The 23,850-nt window shown below is 50.3% G+C and overlaps 8 protein-coding genes across 8 annotated transcripts; 3 read left to right on the top strand and 5 right to left on the bottom strand.

The window, feature by feature from the left end:
- Nucleotides 1-232: 232 nt before the first annotated feature.
- Nucleotides 233-2,159, bottom strand: ALT_9263 (ER oxidoreductin; the record flags this gene model as incomplete). Its single annotated transcript, XM_033560659.2, has 3 exons — nt 233-359; nt 423-1,990; nt 2,052-2,159. 3 exons carry the CDS (start codon nt 2,157-2,159, stop codon nt 233-235), a joined length of 1,803 nt encoding a protein of 600 aa, XP_033416550.2.
- A 620-nt stretch (nt 2,160-2,779) lies between these two features.
- Nucleotides 2,780-3,767, bottom strand: ALT_9264 (dienelactone hydrolase family protein; the record flags this gene model as incomplete). Its single annotated transcript, XM_033560658.2, has 3 exons — nt 2,780-3,394; nt 3,481-3,488; nt 3,554-3,767. The coding sequence occupies 3 exons, from the start codon at nt 3,765-3,767 to the stop codon at nt 2,780-2,782; spliced, it is 837 nt and encodes a 278-aa protein (XP_033416549.2).
- Nucleotides 3,768-4,813: 1,046 nt separating this feature from the next.
- ALT_9265 (uncharacterized protein) lies at nt 4,814-5,665 on the bottom strand (the record flags this gene model as incomplete). Its single annotated transcript, XM_033560657.2, has 2 exons — nt 4,814-4,939; nt 4,997-5,665. 2 exons carry the CDS (start codon nt 5,663-5,665, stop codon nt 4,814-4,816), a joined length of 795 nt encoding a protein of 264 aa, XP_033416548.2.
- A 4,082-nt stretch (nt 5,666-9,747) lies between these two features.
- Nucleotides 9,748-10,362, top strand: ALT_9266 (DUF3807 domain-containing protein; the record flags this gene model as incomplete). The annotated part of the gene is made up of 2 exons (XM_033560655.2): nt 9,748-9,780; nt 9,841-10,362. The coding sequence occupies 2 exons, from the start codon at nt 9,748-9,750 to the stop codon at nt 10,360-10,362; spliced, it is 555 nt and encodes a 184-aa protein (XP_033416546.2).
- A 1,326-nt stretch (nt 10,363-11,688) lies between these two features.
- Nucleotides 11,689-13,226, bottom strand: ALT_9267 (MFS transporter; the record flags this gene model as incomplete). The annotated part of the gene is made up of 5 exons (XM_033560654.2): nt 11,689-11,894; nt 11,955-12,038; nt 12,106-12,342; nt 12,403-13,017; nt 13,076-13,226. 5 exons carry the CDS (start codon nt 13,224-13,226, stop codon nt 11,689-11,691), a joined length of 1,293 nt encoding a protein of 430 aa, XP_033416545.2.
- A 3,509-nt stretch (nt 13,227-16,735) lies between these two features.
- ALT_9268 (neutral amino acid permease) lies at nt 16,736-18,460 on the top strand (the record flags this gene model as incomplete). Its single annotated transcript, XM_033560653.2, has 7 exons — nt 16,736-16,920; nt 16,990-17,076; nt 17,133-17,464; nt 17,517-17,657; nt 17,712-17,926; nt 17,979-18,176; nt 18,233-18,460. 7 exons carry the CDS (start codon nt 16,736-16,738, stop codon nt 18,458-18,460), a joined length of 1,386 nt encoding a protein of 461 aa, XP_033416544.2.
- A 453-nt stretch (nt 18,461-18,913) lies between these two features.
- Nucleotides 18,914-20,842, bottom strand: ALT_9269 (acetyltransferase SAS4-like domain-containing protein; the record flags this gene model as incomplete). The annotated part of the gene is made up of 1 exon (XM_033560652.2): nt 18,914-20,842. One exon carries the CDS (start codon nt 20,840-20,842, stop codon nt 18,914-18,916), a length of 1,929 nt encoding a protein of 642 aa, XP_033416543.2.
- A 1,723-nt stretch (nt 20,843-22,565) lies between these two features.
- ALT_9270 (dihydrodipicolinate synthase family protein) lies at nt 22,566-23,513 on the top strand (the record flags this gene model as incomplete). Its single annotated transcript, XM_033560651.2, has 1 exon — nt 22,566-23,513. One exon carries the CDS (start codon nt 22,566-22,568, stop codon nt 23,511-23,513), a length of 948 nt encoding a protein of 315 aa, XP_033416542.2.
- Nucleotides 23,514-23,850: the final 337 nt, after the last annotated feature.

Genomic DNA, 23,850 nt, shown 5'->3' on the forward strand with positions numbered 1-23,850 from the left:
ATACGGAATACGCTCCTACATTATCACCACCAAACCACAGCTGACGCTTTTAATGCAATTGAGACTTTTCTCGTCAATTTGATAGATATACCCATATTATATATGCGCTCCCGAACTCCCAAGATGCAACGCCGACTCTAGACGCCGCGAAACAAAATCAAACCCCCGTTGTCTATACAGTTCGGCAGGCGCCGATGGTCATGAAATATATGATCTAGTACGCTGGAATCGATTATAACTCGTCACGACTGCTCATCTGGGGTCGTTGAGGAAGCCGAATTCTCCATGACCGCGGCGGCACAGGGAGACCCAGCCAGTAACTCCAGGCCCGGTTGGCTTCCAGGACGAAGATTTCCCATCTGCAAGACAGAAATCAGCGGTCAGTCACTGTGCAGACGGACAAGGGATTAGGAGGAGCTTACAAAGTTTTCGGCATATTCCACCAACTCTTCAGGACGTAGACGAATGTGTTCCACACCACCTCGAATTCGGCCGTAAAACTGTCCCACGCAGTATCCGATTCCTTATGCGGCCTTCTCTCCCATGGTAATCTCTCCGTGGCGTACTTGAAGTCGTCTTCGTCGTCTTCGTAATAGAACGTTGACCCTCCATCCTTGTAGAGGACCTTCGCTTTCCGACCGCCAGGGTGTTCCTTCAACATGGGCGTTCCGGCCATGATAGCGAAAGTCTGGCCCTGTCCAAGATCCATGGCACGATGGAAGCTTCGTACAGCAGCCAAACTATGGGAAATGCGGCCCAGAGTGTTGATCAACGCAACCAGCTCAGTTCGCCGTAGTGGTGGATTTTCGCCATTCTTGGTCTCGTCGTAGTCGAACAGCACCTTCAGAGCCGTTCCATATCCATTGACCTGGAGCTTGCCCCACAGTCGGCACTTATCACAGCCAACACAGTCCATCAATCTGCTCACGTTTCTGAAGCGGTTGCGGAACTCTTCCTTCAAGCCGGGTGCGCTCGGGTCCTGGAACATGATATTTTCATCAAAGATTTGCGGCCGATCAGCGAGGATCGCAGTCAGCTGGGACACCTTCTCCTTGGTTTCGCTGTCCTGAAGAGGATCGCTTGTGCAAAAGGTGTAATTCTGAAGGTGCTTCCGCAGCTTCGCCACGGCCCGTGAGACGAGCGCATAGTTGAAGTACAAGTTAGAAATGCGCTCTGGGTGATCATGCAGACGCTCTTTGAAGCATTGCAAATTGGGGTGCCATTGTCCTGTGGTCTTGTTGAGATAATCCCAGCAGAGATGGGTCGAGATGGATGCATGCATGCCGCTAATGAGGCGATGAAAGACCCGCTTCTCAAGGCACTCATTGTCAAACGGCAATCCTTCGGACCGTTTCATCTCCTTTTGCAATACGTTTCGGAAGTCGTTGACGGCCTGCAAGCCTCCGAGAGATGGATGTGGGGACAGTTCCATCTCCGGAGGCGACTTCAGAAAACAATTCTCACGGTAAATGGCGTCCCAGACCATATGGGCTCCCGGTCCTGCGTAGCCCGTGAACCGTTCCGGATTGTCTACCAAACTGACGTAGTCGCCTTTACCACTGGCCCCTTCGTCTTCCGGCACGCAGTAATCGCGCTCATCGCACTCGTCGTCGTATTCGACCACACAGCTTTCCCCGACATCTGCACCGAGTTCGCCTTGAAGCGGTTTGTCACTGGGCCGTTCTTTTTGAAGTTTGCGGCCGGGATGGCCTGCTTTGGGACCTTCCAGTTTGCTAAGCTCCTCCGCGCGCCACGTCAACGGGATATCCTCCTCCGACTCTATTGTATTGACGGAACAGGCGATATTGCCGCACATGCTGTTGGCATCGTCCCAGAACGGGCATTGTTTGTTGAATAAGTTTAGGCGGTAGTATGAAAAGAAATCTGTCTCCTGCGTGATCGATTGGAGAAGGCTGTAGATCTGATCGTTGAGAGAATCAATGGTGACGTAGGAAACACAGGCATCGGAGACGGTGGCGGAAGGGTCAATCTGGACAACGGCATAGTCAGAATCAGTCATAGAAGTATGCTTGGTAGTAGAGGCCACCTACTGCGCAAACAGAGTGGTCATATCGCTGATTGTCTCCATCATCGTCAGCATTGGTAAACCTCAAAAAGGCGAACACTGCCAGGTAGAAGACCCTGGCTGCGGAGCGCATTTTGCGATCAAGTTTTCACAAATGCATGTACTAGTATGTGTTTTAGATGAAGAGGAGTGATGAAGTTGATCAGTCGCCTTGTTGTCCTTCACATGAAAACAGACAAGTGGGCCTGTCAAGGATTATCAATCAAAGCAAAGACAAAGCCAAGGAAACTGGAAGACCATGCAATAGCGAAGGTACAAGAGGATATTGGTACTATGCAAAGTGTATGGAAGAAGAGCAAAAGCGAGAAATGCAAATCTATACTGTAGGATTGATTGATTACAGCGTGGTATGTTGAAGTCCTCTATAAGACTATTCAGAAGGACAAGGTGGCCTTCGTCCCAGTAGTAATCGGATGATGATCGCCAAGACGGCTATGGAATGCACGCCGCATTTGCCCAGTGCATTCCAAGACTTGGTGATTTCATTGGACACTACCGATTTTTCCATTGGTCGAGCCCGTTCTTAATTACCTATTAAAGGCGTCCAGATCATGCCATTCTGGAACCTCGCTATTCATCAAATGTCAACAAGAACAAAGAGGACAGCTGTGCAATTTAACCTATCTGGCTTATCCTATGGACAGACACTACTACATGCATGCACTCAAGAGGAAACGACAATGAACACATCATCTACTGCAACCTCTCGTCCCCCTCGAGGTCGTGCCCTTCTACCATCTCTCTAATCCTCTCATCCCGACTCTCAACCAGATCCTCTCCCGCCTGATCCAACGTCTGATCCAACAGCTTCTCAAAGCCAAGCGTCTTAGCAGCAAACTCAAAGATCATCTTCTCCACTTCAGTCGAATGTTTCGTGAGTCCATGATCGTCCCCGGCAAGCAGTCTAATTTCTCGAGGGCCTGTATTTCCATACTCCCTATACAGCGTCTCCGAGCACGTCGGCGAGAGCACCTTATCATCAGTCCCGTGCAGCAAGAGCACCGGCCGCGGACTCAATTTCTTGATCCCCACCGTATTGGCGGTCTGGCTAGCAACGGTAGCCACGCCGCGGACGCGGTCGTCCTGGGCTGCGACGGTGAAGCAGGGACTCCCGCCAAAGGACCAGCCGACGAGGACGAAGGCCGATGAATTGAAGTGCTCGCGCAGGTAGGTGAAAGAGGCTACGATGTCGACGGAACAGTACTCTGTCCTCGCAGGTCTCCTATAATCAAGTCTGATAGACGGGATACCGAGTAGGAGGGCTAGTTTGTCTGCGAGCGATGGGTAGATGCCTAGGTACACAGTACACTGCAGTTAATTGCCGATCTTCCGTAGATTGAAGGATCAAACAGCGTGGCAAAGATAAGATAGTCCATACTGCCAGGGCCGCTTACCCCCCCTCCTAAAATTGGTGTCAGTTCTTGGCGCGATATCGAATCAAATTCGCGAAATTCTACACAGACATACCTGCACCACTGACCATTACGACGGCTGATCCCTTGGATTCGTTGAAGTTGTAGCTGCGAGGTTCATGTAGAATGGCGGGTGCGTCATGATCGAGCGGATCGTTGACGCGGATGTTGACATGTCTCGCGATCGAGGGTTTGATGGCCCTTTTCTCGACTTTGGGGGGGTGAACAGGGCCAAGGGTAGCAAGAGCATGTGGCCGAACTTCAGCCATGGCTTTGTTAGAAAGTCCTAGGTGTCGTCGTAGATTCGGTAGTAAAGAATGCAAATGATATTGAAGGTGGGACCTCATGCAGCAAAACATACTTTTATCTTATCTGCCTATGAGGCAAACAAAGACCGTATCATTTATGTAAGAATTGCTCTGCTGCTAGTATTGGGGCGATTTTGATCTCAGAATGATGGACATGACGCAAGAACTATATAAGCTGCTTACCAGGAGGCAACAGACACTGGTGGCAAGTTATAGGCTTATAGCACGCCGTGGCCGTGCATTACCAATCTTGGATAGTCAGTATTTGACCAAATCTACATGTCTAGGCTAAGCACATGGCTGCAAATTGAATTCTAGGCTGGTCAGGAAGAGCGGGAGAAGAGGGACTTCAGTCCATTAGTTTGATTTGGCTAGAAGAATGAAGTTGAGCCTGCCTTTTCATTGTAGTAGTACAGGCGTAATCCGTTACTCGAAAATTATATCCCAAAGAACCTTCAACTCCTGGTGTGACCGCCTCCAGTAATGCGGTCACATATAGCAAGACATACATACGTGAAGGAAGAAGGGAAAAAAGCTCATGCGGCATAAAAAAACCCTTGTTACATGATTCCAAATTGCGCCGAAAAGTCCGGGTATCTCTTCCAAAAGTGCCGCTCCTAAAAGCCCTCGTCTCGCGATTTTGTCCGTTTCCTCAGACTGTTGGAGGACTGAGACATCGGCGAGGGGAAAAAGCTCAAATCGGCATAAAAAACCCCTCGTCTCATGAAAATTGCACCAATCTATAGGGTATATAGTCGTAATAGCGTAGGTGTCGTGCCGTATATATTCCGAGTCGTGAATTCATAAAGCAGGTCGAGTGGTCATTCAGGCATATTCTTGACTGGCGTCACCAAGCATATAGCTCTGCATTTGCAACGGTGAAGACCGAGACAGTTAGGTGACAATAATGGTACACCGCTGGCAGGTTGATGATTGTTGCGAAGCGAAGAAGTGGTTCGTTCAATGATAGTGGTAGCGATCTGCAGGCAGGCTGTATTGCTCAACGCTCAGCTGGTCTTATTGCGCTTCCAACTGCGGCAATGACGATTGAATGCTCTGCGGATAATTTCGAATGGCTTTGGAAGCGGACTGTTGTAGAAAGGGTCCTTTCTGAAGTCTTCTTCGGTGAATTTCTAATAGATCGATCAGTAAATTTGAATTTGATACTAATAAGCACCCAGGTGACTTACCAAGCCTGGGAAACGAACGAAATTGCCATAGTCGTTCATCATGTTGGTGCCCTCCTCGTACTCGTAGGTTCGTCCTTCCTTGTCTGTAGTTCCAGGAGGATAGAATGCGACTCCATCCAACGGGCGATGGCTGTTGAGACAATCGGCGATCTTGTCCTCTGGGGTCGCCTTGAGAGCCTCCTTGGTGGAGTCTTCGAGAGCTGCAATCGGGCTAGTTTTGGCATCATGATTTCTTTCCGCATAGACGGCGTCATATGGGCTCTCATGGTGGTAATGGAAGACACCTGCATTGTCCAGGCGATCAATGACATCTGGAGTGACAAGAAGCGAACCGCGTCGGTATCTGGTGCGATGGCGGCTGCCTTGAGTGCTCTGCTGAGCGTACGTAGGGTGATATGTGTTCCGTCTTCTCCTTGGCTCTATTGGCTGGTGCTCAAGTTGACCAGACCAGTAGATAGAAGGCACAGAAGGCGAGCGTTCTAAACCGAGGGTGTTGAGAGTCGAAGTAGATGAAGAGGGAGAAGGTGTAGGAGAAGGAGAGATGTAGCGATGGTAGGGGTTGTTGCTCCCCAACTCCATGGCCATACCGACGTTTACAGGATAATGATTAGGCTGATTCCAAGAAGAAGGATACGAGGCCATATACATGGAGTCTCCGGAAGACATCATGACTGCTCGACTTTGAGGAGATGATGGAGGAGTGCTCAGGGAAAAGAAATTCCTCTGGCTATTAATCTCTGAGATCCCCTCCCTTGGACAGAGACGCAGGTGTCTAATAGTAACTCTGCGCTATTGAATGCAAGCTTACCGATACTTTCTGATGATGTGGGGCTGACTGTCCGATTTGGGGTCTGAAAATGTGATGAAGCGAAATAGCGGTGTTTCTAAGGAAAGAAAAGATGATTGTCGCCGATTATAAGCTTCAAAAGATGAGGCACAAGAAGCAAGTTCGAGGAAGGAATCCGAGAAGGAGACATATCTCTCAGAAACAGTAGAGAAAGGTCTGTCTACAAAGTGTACGACCAAAGAGTGACGTGACTGACTTGCGTATACATAGGTTATACCCAAGGGTCCTGGGGCTTATCGATAAGTGGCCCACCCCTCCCTCTTGGGCTTAGTGATCAGAATTCATACCTTATTTAGTTTAGTGCATGGGTCTTGCCGAATGACTAGACCCATTCGGTTACATCGGCCACGGGACTCGATGATGAAACTGATGGATCAAGCACAAGAACCCGTGGAAAACTCGCCTCAAACGGCTTCCGACGATCCCGTCGATCCATGGATTTTGAAGGAAATTACGTTCGAGTGCCTGAATATGACTCAATGATCTCCTGTCGAAGATCGTCAGAATCTCACAGAACAAGCCCTGTGACGTTGTTTGGTCAGCATGAGAACCTGTCAGGTTTGTTCTGTATGTTCTTCCTATTTAGCTAAACCCAAATTATCTAAGCAGTCCATTGCTAACTAAGAGTAATATCTCATGGGCTTCCTTTACATTAATGTTGCAAAGGTTAAACTCATCATTAGTCCAAGCGTGGCGTCAACCGTTAAGACTTAGGAGCGCACTACCAACTACTAAGGCCCATTGTAGTCTAGGCAAATTGCAGATAAAACTAGGTCGAAGCACAGAAATGGAGCAGCCTCCCATCACTGTTGCAATTACCTGCGTTTTACTCCCTAGATGAAAGTTTGTCATCAGACCTACTTACAAGGTCGGTCTAGGCTTCAGAGACTCGCGGCCATAAGAGCGTCATGGATTGTGGAAAAATCTGCAATGCTTCAATGTCAGTGCTACCATAACGGCACTACCCCACACCTGTATGACACCGGCCTCCCTCGTTCTAGAACAACTTTCGTCGCATCAGGTCACTCAAATATGAATACTGATCAAGAAGTTTTATAGCCGCTTGCTCGCCGTATTTTCTGGGGACAACTGCAGGTCTAACTATAGTCTCGTAGCATGTATTCTCTTACTCCAAATGCGATGCCTCTTATATCTCCTCTCTATATGTAACCATTGGGCTCATGGTTCTTCCGCACTTCGACCTCCAGACGTCTGATCCATCGCCTTTGATAAAATCTACTCCGTAACTCAAATAAGCATAGAGACGATTGTGATAACAAATTGACACTTTTGATGGGAGAATAAAGCAACCAGCCAACGAGTAACTCTGCTAGTGACGGGAGCGCCCTAGGTTACCCGTAATAAACAGATTAATACCATGACAGTAAGTTTATCGCTTATTTCTATTCAACGCGCTTCTTGACTCAACCTATACCCATTGCCGCGATGGCTTTGGTGCAATACTCTGATACAGAGTCAGATACAGAAGAGAGTGAGGAGAAATCACCCAGACCAGCAAAGAAACCCCGTCACAACAGTTCGTCCGTCGATGATCAAGTATCATCTCTACCCCCACTACCAAGTGCATTTCGTGATCTGTATGCCTCGAGCACTCGCGTGAGTGTACGAGACGACCCGAGCCTTCATGGAGGCCGTAAGCGTGTCATTCCCCATGTTGAAGGGAACTGGCCCACCCATATATACCTAGAGTGTGAGTTTCATGCCTAGAATTTATGAATAGGGACTGAAGTCGACAGGGTATCCGTCGAAAGCAGAACTCGCTGTCTTGGATGGTATATTATCACAGGTCGAAGTCAAGTTGGGAGGTTATGCAGGAGAGATCCATAGCTTATTAAGAAGCGATCTGGGTGTCCAACTCCCGCTTCATATCAGTCTCTCTAGACCAGTGGTTCTTCGCACTGAACAGCGACAGCCTTTCATGGATATGTTTCAAACGGCTCTTCAAGAGTCTACAGTCCCAGTGTGAGTATTTCACGCTTCTCTCGTGGACTGTCAGGTTGCTAACGGACCGCCCAGATTCTCTGTCAGCCCTTACAGCCTCGACTGGGTCTCTAATTACGAAAGGACGCGGTGGTTCCTCGTCCTACGGCTAACAAAGCCCGCTAAGGATAACTTGAACCGTCTCCTCGGCCTGTCAAATCGCTCCTTAGCTCACTTTGGCCAACCACCGCTGTATGCGGGTAGCTCGGCTGGCCCAATTCACAGACATGGACGACATGAAAGTGTCAAACCAGATACACAGCCCGAAGACGTTTCTCACTGTTTCCATATCTCCCTCGCCTGGACCTTGACAGAACCAATGCCGGAGCAGAAAAAGGAAATTGAGGCTATAGATCTTCGCCGCTTGCAAAGTCTGAGCATTCACTTTGACTGTGTGAAGGTCAAGATTGGGAACAATATCTCGAGCATACCCCTTTTGACTGTATGAATTTTTCCTGAGATATAACCGAAGCGTAAATTGGTGAGAACCGAATGATACTTGCTTAGCCCCCTTTCTAGAGACTGTATTACGGCTCCTCAATTAGTATTCCATTGGTCTTTCAAGATTATTCTACCTTGCGAGCCCTGAGCTGCATATAGTGGTCCTAAATGCACCTAAGCTAGGTGCCTGTTGAGCAAAAAGCTACGGGCACCAAGACTGCTACCTTTCTCGTGTTAGCAGTGAGCAGTACTGCGCCGAGGTCGCGCGACCTGTGTCCCAAGATGAGCTTCTCCACCCACCCCTACCCCCTTTTTCATACTTCGCGGAGGCTATGACGCTGGCCTCTCCTTAAGAGCTGCTAGAGAGGTACGCGGACTTGGAACTGGCTCATCACATTGTATCCTCGCCGCCGTGCGCGTTTCCCTCGCGGGTATACAACCTCTTCTCGGGTTTCATAGCCAAGCGTTATGAGCCTTCAGAACTTGAAGATGTTTTGAAGGCTACCGAAGTCGCCAGCCAGCTTGGGATCCGCTGTCCTTTCGTACGAAGATAATCAAAAACCGAGGGAATGCTTACATTATTATGGATCGGGTCGAGGGAACTACATTGGACGTGGCCTGGAAGGAACTGGGCTGGTTCATGACAGTTAGCCTTGGTCTACAGCTTCGCCGCTTCGTGAAAACTCTCAGATCTATCACCTCACCAACTGCCGGATCGCTCGTGACAGGCGAATGTAGGTCTTTCTAGCTAGAAGATCGCTACAGTCTTCCGGCGAATTCTGGCTCAGCCGAATTTGCCCACTTCTTCCGATTCTGGGCGAGCTTTACGTCTATGCGGCGAGCGATGCAAGCATCAAAGCAAGCTCAAGTACCAGACTCATCAGATTTCACTGATGGAGTGCCAATGACTATCGAGCCATTCGTCTTGACTCATCATGACCTTGCGCCACGCAACATTATAGTGTCTCCTTCTGGTCAGCTTTGGCTCCTTGACTGGGATTTGGCTGGCTTTTATCCTGTTTCCTTCGAGTACGCAGCCATGTACAATTTCAACGTCCCTCAAGACTGGGGTTTGATGGCCCGTTTACGGTGGCATCTATTTGTGTGGATCGCGGCTGGGTATCATGAGGCTGACGCTCGCCTGCTACGAATTATGCGTTCTAAATTCACACGATTCGCCAACGGAAGGAGATTCGAACTCTTGGAAAAAAGTGGTCCCTTAAGATACCGTGTACACTGATTTGTGAACTCCGTGCAGTTTAATTATGTTCTCAATGATCCTAGATACCTTACCTAGGTAAGGCACTAGGCTGTGTACTGCGCAATACGATACCGTATTATACTAAGACTGCTGGGCCCGAGCCGCGCTAACGCGTCACCCTCACTTATCCTCCTTTCACACTCAAAACACTCGACTTCTGAAAACCAAGAGGTCTGCTTGTGGCGCATTCCCGCAGCCATAATGTCGAGTCTGCAGATACCATCCGTCACAATAGTGAGTTTGCCCTAAGTTGATATATGCATACGACAAAGCTAATGATCTCCCTAATTCTAGGAAGATTTGCAGACCTTTCAAGCGAAACATTTTCCCAGTAGCCAACAAGTCACGTCGCTTGACTACACCTATAGCGAGACTGTAGATGAAGATATTGATGATGATGACGGCCTTGGCTACTACCCAGATGGCGTGAAACGTACTCTCACGGACGAGCAGATCCGCATTTTCAGGCATAGTGAAATCCACTCATTACTTCGCCAGAAGCAACTACGAGAAGAGGAGCTGGCTGAGGAGGCCCGTGGATTAACGCCTGTGAGACAACTTGCTGGGGATGCTGTTGAAGGGCAAAATGACACGCTCTCTAATATTCCGGATGGTCAACCGGAGAAGATACCTGAGGCGGAAGAGGGCACTGGCTTGGAGCCAAATGAGGCGCAGGCTTTGTCGAAAAGGAAGCGGTCGGATGGGGCAGGCTTACGAGAGAGACTCGATTATGATGACAGTGCTACAGTGCAGCGGGAAGCACATGTGCGTGGTTCAAACTTTGCTGGACGCAGAATCATATCCTACGAAGATTGACAACGTTTTGCGTCGACAAACAGTCGTATGACATTCTGCAACGGCTGGCTTTCGGCCTTGACATCCCTCATGCCAGATTTTCTTCGTCGTCACCGTTCTGACAATAGAATTGGAGACTGGCACCCAATGCCTCGTGAGTGCCCCTTTTTGTGCATACTCGCTTTCTTTTCTGTGATGAAATTTATGTATCAGTCATCCTTAGTCGGACTGTCATACCATCTTCGGGTGTGTAAGACTCTGACGACTTTAATCTTCTCTCTGACATTACTATTCCGCACCAAGTTCTATTTTTGTCGTTGTTCAAACCATCACACTAATTCTCGAAGTCATTTAGAATTTGCCGATCGTTTGGGGAGCGAAAAAGGAATATCGGCAAGCAATTTCTTCCTCGAATCTACTCGATGAGTGGGATCGTTTTGGAAAGCTACAAAGAGCTTGCAATGATCCTGACCGTTCAGCCGACAGGCAGCTATACAGTAGTACCTGGGCAACCACTGAGTTAGCGGTCAACGCTGTTAATGAGTTGACGTCGCATGCAACACCGCGGCCTTTCAAGACGCGATAATTGGCGAGACCAGAATAGCAGCCATTTCATCTCTGAATGTGGTTGGACCCGACGCCACACGGGTCCCCCTTCTGAGGTTTGCGTAGGGCCGGCGCGGTTCGATATACATTTTATGGACCTGATGTTTGACACAGTCCGGTGAATTGTAGTATCAGATGAGTGGCGGTGTGGGCGATCTGTGAGTATTCAGTCTCTTGCGGTCGTGGGCTGTATTGGAAGGTTGGATGATGGTGATATATGTAACAGCCAATAGCACTAGAAACACTGCTGAACTTGCCGCGGTCTGAACCTGGCTCAGATACTGCCTACACACTGATCTAGTCATGATCAAGTTGGTGAGCATATATATATGTCAACGTAACTACGAAGGTGAAATGTCAACTGGGTCGTTTTTTTTGCACTTCCTCTCGGTATATTTTGACATCCGGGAGCAAATTCTAGCACTCATCTCACTATTACTGCCTCCTGCCGGAAAGCGTGGCTGTTAGGATAAAGGGTACTGTGTAGATCAATGCAAAACGCCACTGTTGTGCTACATCGTTATTATGCAGCATATTATGCCAGCTGCACGATGTGTTTCTCAGTGATGTGTTGTTTCTTTAGCAACTATTGCTAAGGCCACTTTTGTCTGTTGATTGTTGATCTGGGAGTCAGGCGAGAGATTGATCAGCCATGATTACTGACTGCATTGCATCATGGACGGAGTTTCCCTATCCCAACATGAAGAGTGAATGTAAGATTTCCCAACTTCGATTCTAAACTCAATTCCTCCTTGCCGTGAGGGCATCGGACTGTCCGTCCGGCTTGGTTGAGCGCTGTCTCGGGAGCAGAGCCCAGAATATGCCGATCCCGACCAACAAGCCAACCATAATCGGCTGCATAACCTGTACCCCTGTCTTTGAAGCGATTGCTCCAGTCATGAAGGGGAATGCAGCTGATCCAGCTTGTCCCAAGCTCGCTGTGAAGCCTATCGGCGTGAAAATCAGCACAAGGATCAAAAGCAGGGAGGAGGAACCAGATGACCTACCTAAAGCACCGATGTGAAGTTCCTGTGGGATGACTTTCGTCAGGACGTATAGTCCGACAGGGTAGAATGGGCCGATGAAAAAGCCTATTGATCATGTCAGCCGCCGTCTTGGGAGACGATTGCAAGCAGTCGAGTTCAAAGAGCTACCCACCCAGAAAACAAACGGTGACTGCATTGGCGATGATGTTCGGTATCAGCCAGAACATGACCTGCAGCGCTATGGCGAGAGCGATATAGAAAAACACCATCCGACGCTCACCGAGCTTGTGCGTGATGTCTGCGAGGAGGACCCGTCCGAGGGTGAACCCGGACCAGAACCCAGAGGCCACATAGCCTACTTTCTTGGGGTCTCCGTGCCTGACGGAGACGAGGAATTGGACCAGCCAGCCTGGGTGCTCCGATATTAGCTCTTCTGCAAGCAGACCGTGATGGCAAATTTCCTACATACCTCCCGACGCTACTTCAGCACCGACATATAGGAAGAAGAAGCCGTTGAAGATCCAGACCACTTTATTGGTTAGTGTGGCCTTCATTTCGGCATTGGCCGTGTCTTTGGCATTGGAGACGTTTGGCTTAAATAGACCCCTCCGGAATGTCCAAGCCAGGAGGACAATGTTAAGTACTCCCAGGACAAACGTCGCGAGATAGTAATAGTGCCAGTACGGTGTTCGAGAGGCGATAGTATTCGCGATCAGCGGCGCGATAATCGTGCCGACTCCGTAAACAGCATGGAGAATGCCGAGCCATCGATGCGCGTGCTTGACCGTGACCGTGAAAATATTCGCTTGTGCGTCTTGGAAAGCAACCCCCATGCCGGTGAAGAAGAAGGCAGTCATGAAAAGAGGATATGGAGGTTTCCAGCACATGAGCAAGTACCCGAAGCACTGGATCGTGGCTCCGACAACCAGGGTCCCGCCGCTTCCCAGCCTCGAACAGACGTGAATGTTGGCGAAAGATGCCACTAGCCATCCGGCGAAATTGATCAGATAGACCATGGACACTTTCAGCAAGCCAATATCATATGCGGGCTGAAGATATGGAATGAGCACACCGGTGGCAGCGTCTGAACATATTGATCAGTTTGGGTCCTTCTCACACCCCAGCCTTGAGCAACGACATACCGTTCAAACCGGCCATCATCACCGCATAATTGGTGCTGATCAGTCTGCCGACGACCTGGCTCGCATCTTTCTGAGTGAAGAAAGATGAGTCCTTCGAGGACGAGTTTTCCACGTCCTCTACGCTGCCGTCATTCTGGTTCTCCGTGTCCATGGTCTACTGAAGGTTCTAGCCTGCAATGGATTCGCGAGAGGGTTACCGGCCATTGCTGGCAGTGCTGACGATTAAATATGCATGATCACTCGGTATCGCTCCTCGTGCCCCTCTCACCTGAGTCATTGCGGTCACTATTACTGTTAGTTAGGTTATCGCGGCTACATCGCGTAAGCGAGTTCAGCAGGTCGGACATGTAGCCGGCGCTCCGCGTACCGATTTTTGGAAGCAGTGCAGGTTGCCCGAACTCTGCATAGAAATTATGCCGCATCACGAAGAGTTCTTTTTTCAATTTCTCTTCAAATGATTGTGTGGACATGCTCTTCATTGACTAAAAAACTGCCGCTGCCTGTCACAGGGGTGTATGGAGGCAAGATGACAAGTGACAACCCCGCAAATTGATGTGTGGGGGTCACGCACCAGCCAAGTGTGCATTGGCAGTCGATGCATCAAATCTGACATTCCACTTCGGCAAAAGCAAGAAGCAGAGGGAGTCATTACTGTCGCATGCTCACTTTTGTGGAGACGTAAGCACTTGAAAGCAGCTGGATAATTCTTGATTCTGATATTGGTTGATTAACATCCTTACTGCGTCTGACGACGGAAACATAGACAAGTATTGACTGTACGGTCAGTTTGCAACTGTTTTGGGGTTGTCTCTCTTTGACAAGGCGTGTTCAGAATATAATGGCTCTAGATGGTGCTTCGTGAGCAGTAAAAGATGATGCCAGACTACTCTATATCGGCATCGCTGGACCAAGGACGTCGCGAAATATTAAGCAACTCGTAAATGGAATTTAGGTCTGTCAGTGTCGTCGATTTGTGAGTCTCAGCATGCAAATGCTCCAGAGCCAATGATTCGAGAATAAGAGATGATCAAGATCAAGATTCTGAGTCAGTGTGAGGCCACGTTGGCAGAGAAAACTGTAGTCCCTCTGAAAGAAGTTGAGGTGCTTCGTCTGCCACCAGTTTCCACAAGAGATCGAGGACTGGATTTGTCAATGTTCAGTTTTAAGAATGAAAGGGGCCAACATCTTGCTTGGTTAAGTTTCTCAAAGGCCGACCTCGTTCACAAGTATCCGGTCATATCGATATCCCTATGTATCAGGCACAGCAGTAGGTGTGCAAATCCCAACTTGATCGAGATAGTCCAGCCGAACGCAGATGATCATCGTCAAAACGTAAAGAGCCGTGGTCAACCGAACCCGAGCTGTCCAGATTCTCGTCCGAGGCTTGTCTCGCCCACCTCCTATGCGAAATAACGGTTGTTCGCCGAATAGACTGCACTCTCCGAACTACCTCGTCGAGGATAGTCCGGCAAAACTCCTATCTTCCCCACTCGAGGATCTGGGTCAATATGCCGTAACTGAGGGAGAATCTCCACACCCATGCTTCGAGATGCTGACGGCAATAATCTTACACGGTTCGGCCAGGCGGGGGCCGATATCTAATGAGTAATGACCATTACAATATCCACTCGAAATGCTCCTGCGCGGTCACCACAGAGTGGATTGACTCCATTCTCCCCAAGTTCCCCCCTCGCACTATCAGAAAGTGGAAGCAGTGGGACCATCGAAGTCGGGAAATGATACCTGGGCTCTGGACACCGGACAAGACTGGGGTTCTGTCCGGGGTCCGGGGTGATATCCGCATTTAGACACGGGGTTAGGGGTAAGCATGTCGCTTCCGACCAGAATATCCGGCTGTAGCCATAATTTTGATCGAAGCAATGCATGATTATGCGGTAGTTCGTAGCCGAAATGCTGGGAATCGTGTACACCGCCCGATTTGACAGGCCGATTCTACTTGTCGAGTTCGGTATTCGAGCATTGTGACTTCAGAGCAATTAAGTCCGTTTGAAGCCGCCCGGCTGTACCCGTACTTTGTCTCCATAGTGGATAGCTCCTCATCATAAGCAGCACAGTCGTACTCGTATGTGCGTTTGACCCCGTGTTTCAAAGCCCGGTTTCTTCGGCTCGGGGATGACGATTGTCGACTTTGGCTTGATAAACAGCTCCATGTAACCCTACAGGTAAAGCCTCTCATTGGCTCAATTAACTGACTTCTTCTTGGTGGAAGAAGTACGCAGTAGACAGTGGAGTTTTCCGACACAGAAAATACCTTAAGAGGAAAGTCTCACTGGAAATTGAAAGTACTGGGGCAGAGGCTAGATTAGAGCGTCCGCTCAAACAGCCTGTGGTTAGGTTTGAATTACGAGATCATCCCTCTAGACTCGGACCATCCGACTGCACTAGTGCAGTAGCTATGTCAGTAGTAAGCCCAACGAGTAATCTGTACGAAGTAGAGAAATACGGAGTAGATGGAATGATAAGGTCGGCTTGATAGCAGGTAAGGTACGTACTCCGTAGGTAAGGGAAGATATGAATGACGAGGGATAATGGATGACTAAGGCATCCATAACCTAAATCTGCTAGCGCTACGGCAGATCTGCATTGGGTGGCATAAATCCAAGGGACCATTAATTCATTCATTCTGCAGGAATAATACTGTTCTGGCAGATCCCAACTCATTATTGATGCTAATTACTCGGATGTTGAGCATTATAACACAGAGGCAGACTTTAGTAATTATGATTCGATCTAGGAGAATTCGACTGAACAGTAGTGAGTAGTGACTAAGGCTTCGGTGTGTCGGTCTGTCGGAAGAGGAAGCGTTACCGGAAAAGGCTTAAGTAATCTAGTTCCCTGGGAACAATTTCCTGGATCCGATCGGCGATGGCTGCAGTGAGACTAAGACCCTGATAGAGACAGACAAGATGCGGCCAGTTTATTCGACTGCTGATTCTTCTAGTGTCATTCTTATTTCCAAGCTAGACGCTATCTCTCAGTAGCCCATGTCTGACTTCATCATTTCTCTTCCCTCTTTTCCCAGTGTGCAAACCTCTCGCGAATCCCCATCACCTACCTCTTAAGCTGGCATTCTGCAAAAGTCCAACAGCAGACCGACATCGGATAGCCTCGTGTTTTACATTTCTTCTTCCCCAGGTCCACAGCGGATCTTTTTTTGCGGTCTTTCGGGATGGACACCGCCGTTGCGAACAGTTTTTGTTACGTGCGAAATGGATGATTCGTTGTGCCGGCCCACTGCAACCACGCGATCATCGCCGGTGGCGGGCAAGGCTCAAGCATTATGGAATGGGACATGGAAATCTGCGGTTCCACTCCCGTCGAACGGTCCGAGTTAGAGTCAAGAGTCAGAATCTCAGTCAGTCTCGCCAACAGGGGCAAGATGAAGGGGAAAAAAAGAAAAAAAATAACATCCGAGGCGAATCGAGATCTACGTCGTGTTTTTACCTCTTTAACTTCCTAGCTCCTACTTTCTTTTCCTGGTCGAAACTTCCTCTCAACAGGACTGTTTCTCTACAATCGCTCTTTAACTTGAATCATTGGAGCATTGCGGCATTTCTATTCTTTTGTATTATACGCAAAGCTTGATATTTTGTTGTTTCGCTCGAGGGAGAAGGTGCTAGACCAGGGAAATCAGCCATCATGATTCAGAGCGTCGATGTTCCTCCTGTATCCGACCCCGAGAATCCACAAGAGAAGGGCATTGCTAGCCGGGATGCATCTCTGGCCGAAGACGAGAAGAAGTATGACGCCACACCTGCCTACAGGCAGGATGCTTTTGGCGATGAGTCGAATGCGGAGGTCAAATATAAAGTCATGAAGTGGTGGTACGTTTTTGATATTCAGTCCCCGCGATTGTTAGGATAACCACCATCTGACATTATCTCCCATCACAGGCAATGTGGTCTGCTCATGGTTGCCGAAACTGTCTCGCTCGGTGTTCTGTCGCTGCCTGCTGCTGTCGCTGGCCTGGGCCTGGTTCCGTATGTTAACCACTTTTGAGCTTCCCATTCGATCGGCTGCTGATTTTTTGCCCTAGTTCTGTCATTCTTCTGGTCAGTCTCGGCATCGTCTCAACCTACACCGGATACGTTCTTGGGCAGTTCAAACTCAAGGTGCGGTGGGTTACTAACATGGGCGATGCCGGCGAGGTGGTCTTTGGCAGTTGGGGCCGTGAGATTCTTGGAGCAGCCCAGGTGCTATTCCTGGTCTTCGTCATGGCTAGTCATCTCCTCACCTTTGTCATTGCCATGAACACGATCACGGATCACGGGACCTGTTCAATTGTGTTTGGTGTTGTGGGCATGGTTGTTTCGTTCATCCTGTCCTTGCCGCGGACACTGGCGAAGATGTCCTGGCTCTCTCTAGTTTGTAAGATGACCTCCTGTCTGACGCCGAATCTGGTAGCTAACTTCCACCCTAGCTTTTACCAGCATTATTTCCGCGGTGATCATTTGTATGATCGGCGTAATTATAAAGCATCCGGGTGGAAAGGTCATGGCAACTGTCGACACGGACTTGGTCCATGGGTTCTCTGCCGTCACTAACATCGTCTTTGCTTTCTGTGAGTTCCTATTTCGGTAGAACTCGAAATTCAACCCGACTAACTGGCTCGCAGCCGGGCACGCAGCCTATTTCGGTCTCATGGCCGAATTGAAAGATCCTCGCGACTTCCCCAAGGCCCTGATGCTGCTGCAGAGCGTCGATGTCTGCCTTTACATCGTCGCCGCCATCGTCATCTACATCTACGGCGGTGCCTCAGTGACTTCGCCAGCTCTTGGGTCAGCCTCAATTTTAGTCTCCAAGGTTGCCTACGGCATCGCCTTGCCTACTGTACGTCCACACGCGCATTTGAAAACATGTCTCCAGTACTAATGCTACTCAGATCATCATCGCCGGCGTCATTAACGGCCACGTTGCTTTTAAATACGTCTACATCCGCATCTTTCAAGGGTCGTCAAGAATTCATCAGAGGGACTGGGTGGCCGTGAGCTCCTGGGTCGCCATCGCGCTCTCCCTCTGGATCGTCGCCTGGATCATCGCTGAAGCCATTCCGGTCTTCAGCAATCTGTTGAGCTTGATCGTAAGTCTCTTCCCGTTCTTTTTCTTCACCTCAATCTCTGACTCCTTCATCTTCAGACTGCCCTCTTCGCCTCCTGGTTCACCTATGGCCTCAGCGGTATTTTCTGGCTCTACCTCAACAAGGGCAAGTACTTGTCCTCCCCGCGCAAGATGTTCCTGACAGTCGTCAATCTCTTCTGCGTGGTCTTTGCTGCCGTGCTCTGTGGTCTGGGCTTGTACGTCTCCGGAAAGGCGATACATGATAACCCCAGCAGTGCGAGCTTCTCGTGTGCCAATAATGCTTAATCTTTCATTTACGGCATTCTTGCATTGCATTGCATGGCGTTCTGGGTTTTTTGGCTGATGTATATATGGGACAGTGGGCAGTGGCATCGGCTGCCTTGTATATATCGATTCTGCCGATGTCTTAGACATGAGATACCTCTTTGTCTATGTTATATTCGTTTGTTTTCCATTCGGATAGCCAGAGGTAGGGAACTTGTACAGAATGCATTTGCTCTCGCCCGTATGTATGCGGAGAATAGAAAGTTCAAAGATAATGTAATGTAACATTCGACACCAACATGCTTGCAGCGCTCAAGTAATAATGCTAAGTATGCTACATATGCGCCCATTGCCATTCGCCAGACTGGATATCCCGTAAACACCCTCCCAACCTAAACACCACCGGTTACCTGAAATACTGAAACAACAATCGAAGAAGAAGCGATGACCAGTATAAATGAAGGATAGGGCATGTCAGCCGCGACTTTCCCTTCTCATCCGTCTCCGCTTCCTGCGGCAGGAGTCGATCGCCTCGGGCGTCAGGATATCCGCAGGCGGCTGGAACTCGCGCACCTCCATCTTGGGGATGGGGTGGCCGAACGCCAGGCGGACGCGGCCCTTGCGGTGCGGCGAGAGCGCGGCATCGCGCAGATGAGGCTTTGCGTAGAATGAGGTGAAGGGTTTATCGGGAGGGGTAGGGGTTGCTGGTTTTGCGACAGCGGGCAGTGCGGTGGAGGGCTTGTTGGCGGAGGATTTGCGGCGTCGGGGGGCCTCGGTCGACGGTTTGGGTCGTTTGCCGGCCGTCGCGGAGCGGGCTTCCTGCTGCAGTTGGTGCGCGGCCCAGGCGTCCACGTCGCTTGGGTCTGGGGGTTCGCCGTCGCTTACGGCGTCGGAGGTGGCGGCGCCGTTGGGGGTTGGTCGTTCGGCGGTAGTATCTAGGGTGCGATCGCTGAGTTTGCGCTTCTGGGAGGTAGTGCGGTCTCTGCTCGTGGGGGCGGTGGATGGTGATGTCTCGGCGTGGAGAGAGGGCTTGTCCTTATCGAGCTTCCGGCGTTTCTCTTCTTCTTTCCAGATTTGGAATTTCTCGATCAGACTTGCGATTTCTCTCATGAAATAGTCGCGTTTGGGTTCGTAGAGCTTCTTCTCGTGCTCGTGGATACCAGTTATACCCATCACACGGAGCCAGTCGTGACCTTTGAGCTCATCTAATAGTCGCTCCAGCTGCATCTTCTCATGCTGGGCGCGTTCGCGCTCGATGTTTCGGAGCTGTTTCTCCTGCCGCTCCATTCTCCGGTGGGCGCGGAAATAGTATCCTTCATTGAGAGGGTCCTCCTCCGTGACATCCCCGGGCGCGGCGTCTGACCTTGGCTCCGGCTCTGGCTCCGGCAAAGATATCTTTTCGCAGTCATGGAGCTGCAACAAAGGGTTTCCAAATGGGGACTCGGAGTCGGGAGTTGAGGATTGTATGGTGGTAAGAGGCTCAGTCAGGTCGTCAATCAACTTGATCGTGGTGTTCTCGGTCAGTAGCTCCACGGTCTTCGGAGGGTCTAAACTCAGAATTTGTTCATAGTTCCAGAAATACGATGCCAGTTCGCTCCGCAGCCGCGAATTACTGTCCTTGGAACGAAGCGACCGGCGCTGTTCTGGTGCCGCTGGACTGGGATGGTCGGGTTCCTCCTTAGGCTGCGATTGCGTTTCCGTCTGAGGATTCGCCGAGTTGGGTTTTCGCCGACTGCTCGTCTGTCCAGGGGTCTTCTGCGCATCCGCGTCTGAAGCGCCAGATTGCCGCGGGCGAGAACGGCGTGTAGAACGCGTGGCAGAAGTTGGAGTGGACGTAGTGGGTGTTTTGCGAGGCTGCGAATTGGCCCCGGTAGGGACAGGAGAGATGATATCTAAGGGATCCGGCGATTCGCGGCCACCACCACGCATATACAGCGCGGCAGAAGCCGAAAGCGGAGTGCGATGGTGATCATGGGATTGTCCCGTAGTGTGCGGGGTGCCGGGGGGCGGAACACGGACGGAGGAGGAGGGCGACGAGGAGGGTGCGCTGTCGCTGGCAGTGGAGGGAGCAGGTGGCCGGCGCGTAGATGAGCGCGGCGGCGGAGGGAGAGGTGAGTGGGCGGCCTGTCGCACGATCTGAGGGGTTTTGGATGACGGAGGAACACGACGACCGGAGTTTTCAATAGTAGTATCAAGTAAGTCGGGAGAGCTCTTGCGACGGCGGGACGAAGGTGGCTGTCGATGTTGTTGTCGCTGTTGCTGCTGAAGCCGAGGCCTCTTTGCAGGGGGAGGAGAAGACGGCAAAGTGTCGTGGTGGTTGTCCTGGTGGTCGTCATGATGACCAGAGGTATTGTCATCCCGTCGCACTGAGAAGCGCAGGGACGACCTCGATCGGACGGCCATGATGATCTGATTGCAGCAGCGGCAGATACTTCGTCATTCGATGAGATGGACTGGTCATGCAATAAGATGATGATGCTGATGGTGGACGGCGTGATTGGATATGGGATGCAACTGAAGAGGACAATATATATAGGGACATGCTGTAAGAATGTATGTGATGGTGTCTCAATTCATCCTATGTCGCTCAATTGATTGACTCTATTGCCATTGCATCTGGAGATGAAAGGTGAATCGAACCTATTCTTCTGCTTCGTCGCCCTGTCCTCGTCGTCTTCGCGCTCTTTTTTTTTTTTTCGCGGTCGCCATTAATTACAGGGATGTGGTATGGATTAATACAGTATTTGTGGAATAGGAGCTCACATTGAGATGGGAAAGGGTGTATTATTGTGTCAGCAGAATACAGAACTTTCCTCATCCTCAATCACTATTGTCATCCCCAATGACTATATGGACTAGAGAACAATAAGGCATTGTATATTCGAATCAGCATTTCAGATGAGCGAAAATTAAGTGCCATTGTCAGTATGTGATACTCCACAAAAAAGGAATAAAGAAAAAAACTGTCGTTGATAGTAAAAAGACGCCTCCTAACGTGGTCATATCGAAATGCGGGGACACCTCTGGGGACACCTACAAAAAGATACACAATAAGTAGTCATGGCATTTTGAGCTTGACAAGAGACAACGCATTAAGAAACCAACCAAACCCTAACTGACAATCTCGCGGGCTGATAAAATGCATATGATAGAGTATTCGAGGTCAGTTTATATCAGATGATCATCCAACAGCAACACGCGGACTCTTCTCGCCTTCTTGCAGTTGCAAGTTACAATATCCCCCACCCCCACACAACGAGGGGAAGATGAGCGATTCATTCTCATCCTTGTAGAGTCAATCTCATGGATGACTCCGTAGGGCTTTCATCGGAGTTCTTGCCGACTAGAAAGATCGTTGTACTCCTAGTACGAGAGTATTCATCTACCGGGATACAATTCCCTCCTCCCGCGGCTGCTGGTACTACTTCCGTTGGAGAATGGAGATATCCCCCACCTTCACAGGCTACAATGATGACCCCGGACCAAGGAGTACGTGGGGGTCACGGGCTCATTCCATAGCAGTTATCTAATGTTCTTTCGATTCCATACTACATTGAAAGGATGATCCAAAGATGTATCTCTTCCGTAGCAAATAGTAGTATTGCATCTTCTCCAAGTCCTCGTGGGTTACATACAGTCGAGCTGCCACATCAGTTTCGACGCATGGTCCAATGTCATCAGATGCAACTCCACCACCAATAATATCAATAAGAGTTACAATTGCTCTCTGATCTACACCAAAGTCTCGTCCACGTATTCTGGATTCCGACTCCAAGCAGGCCTCCATTCTGTGGGGTCCAGACGTGGGGGTTTTCCCAGTGTCCACTCTTTTCCACTTGCCGAAATGTCTGTAGACGGCCTTTGAACTTAATGCGATCAATCTTCATCATCGCATCAATTGGGGTCGGCACTGGAACCACATTCCCATTCCTTAATCATGGCAGGCGTCCCACCGTCTCTGCCCTCTTTGACAAACCCTTTCCTCCCTTTTTCTATTCTTCTCAATCCCGATAAATCCTCCAAATTGAGCTCCTCTACCTGGTAACTCCGTTCCATGCAGATCTACACTTGAGATCATTTTCACACGACCACCACAGAACACCACTGGTATACAACAACAGACAAAATGACCACAAACGGAACAACAACAAGACGGCCCCTCGTCCCCGGCATCTACGTGCCAACTGTCGCCTTCTTCAAGGACGACGAGGAGGTCGATCTCCCCACCGTCGAGAAACACGCCGCCTACCTCGCCAACGCCGGTGTCACCGGCCTCGTCGTCCAAGGCAGCAACGGCGAAGCCGTGCATCTCGACCGTGAGGAACGCAAACTCATTACGGCCGCGACCCGCCGCGCCCTCGATGCCGCGGGAGCCACGTCCATGCCCCTCATCGTCGGCTGCGGCGCATCTTCCACCCGCGAAACCATCCAGTTCTGCAAGGACGCCGCCGACGCCGGAGGAGACTACGTCCTTGTCCTGCCGCCCTGCTACTACAAGTCTCTCGTGAACAACGCCGCCCTCCTCGACTACTTCCGCGACGTCGCGTCCGCCTCCCCGATCCCCGTCCTCATCTACAACTTCCCCGGTGCCTCCTCCGGCCTCGACCTCACCTCCGACGACATCCTGACCCTCGCTAAACATCCCAACATCGTCGGCGTCAAGCTCACCTGCGGCAACACGGGCAAACTCGCCCGCGTCGCCGCCCAGGCCAAACCCGATTTCCTGACCTTCGGCGGCTCCGCCGACTTCACCCTCCAGACCCTCATCGCCGGCGGCGCGGGCATCATCGGCGGCGTGGCGAATCTGATTCCGCGCTCGTGCGTGCGCCTCATGGAGCTCTACCAGAGCGGGAAGATCGCGGAGGCGCAGGCGCTGCAGGCGGTCGTCGCGCGCGCGGACTGGCTGGCGATCAAGGGTGGGTTTGTCGCGGTCAAGAGCGCCCTGCAGTCGTATCGGGGATACGGCGCGCTGCCGCGGCGGCCGTGTGTGGCGCCTTCGGCGGAGGAGGCGTCTGCATTGAAGAATGCGTTCCAGGAGGGGATGGAGATGGAACGCAGTTTCGAGGTTGCGTAATTTGCATGAGTTTATGATACTAGCGTTTTTGACTATTCTGTGTTGTGAATGAAAACATGGCCGACGGCCGCGATCAGCATACCATGTTTGAGTTGCCGTGCTGTGTGGAACCATCTACCCAACGCCAACTCCTCAAACTTTTGTTCGAGGCCATATTACCTTGTAGCATTTAATTGCATCATTGACAAGATCTTCTATTTCGATAACTCTCTATGGGGCATGATTGATCCCGAACAATGTACTTCGCCGACTGACCAATCCCACTTCTCCACTTTCATCAGTCTGCGCGGTTTTCGCGTTTTCTAGGCTTGGGGGTTTGCCTCCCGGAAACTATCTA

This window comes from Aspergillus lentulus, assembly GCF_001445615.1.
Source record: "Aspergillus lentulus DNA, contig: Alt17, strain: IFM 54703, whole genome shotgun sequence".
NCBI classification, from domain to species: domain Eukaryota; kingdom Fungi; phylum Ascomycota; class Eurotiomycetes; order Eurotiales; family Aspergillaceae; genus Aspergillus; species Aspergillus lentulus.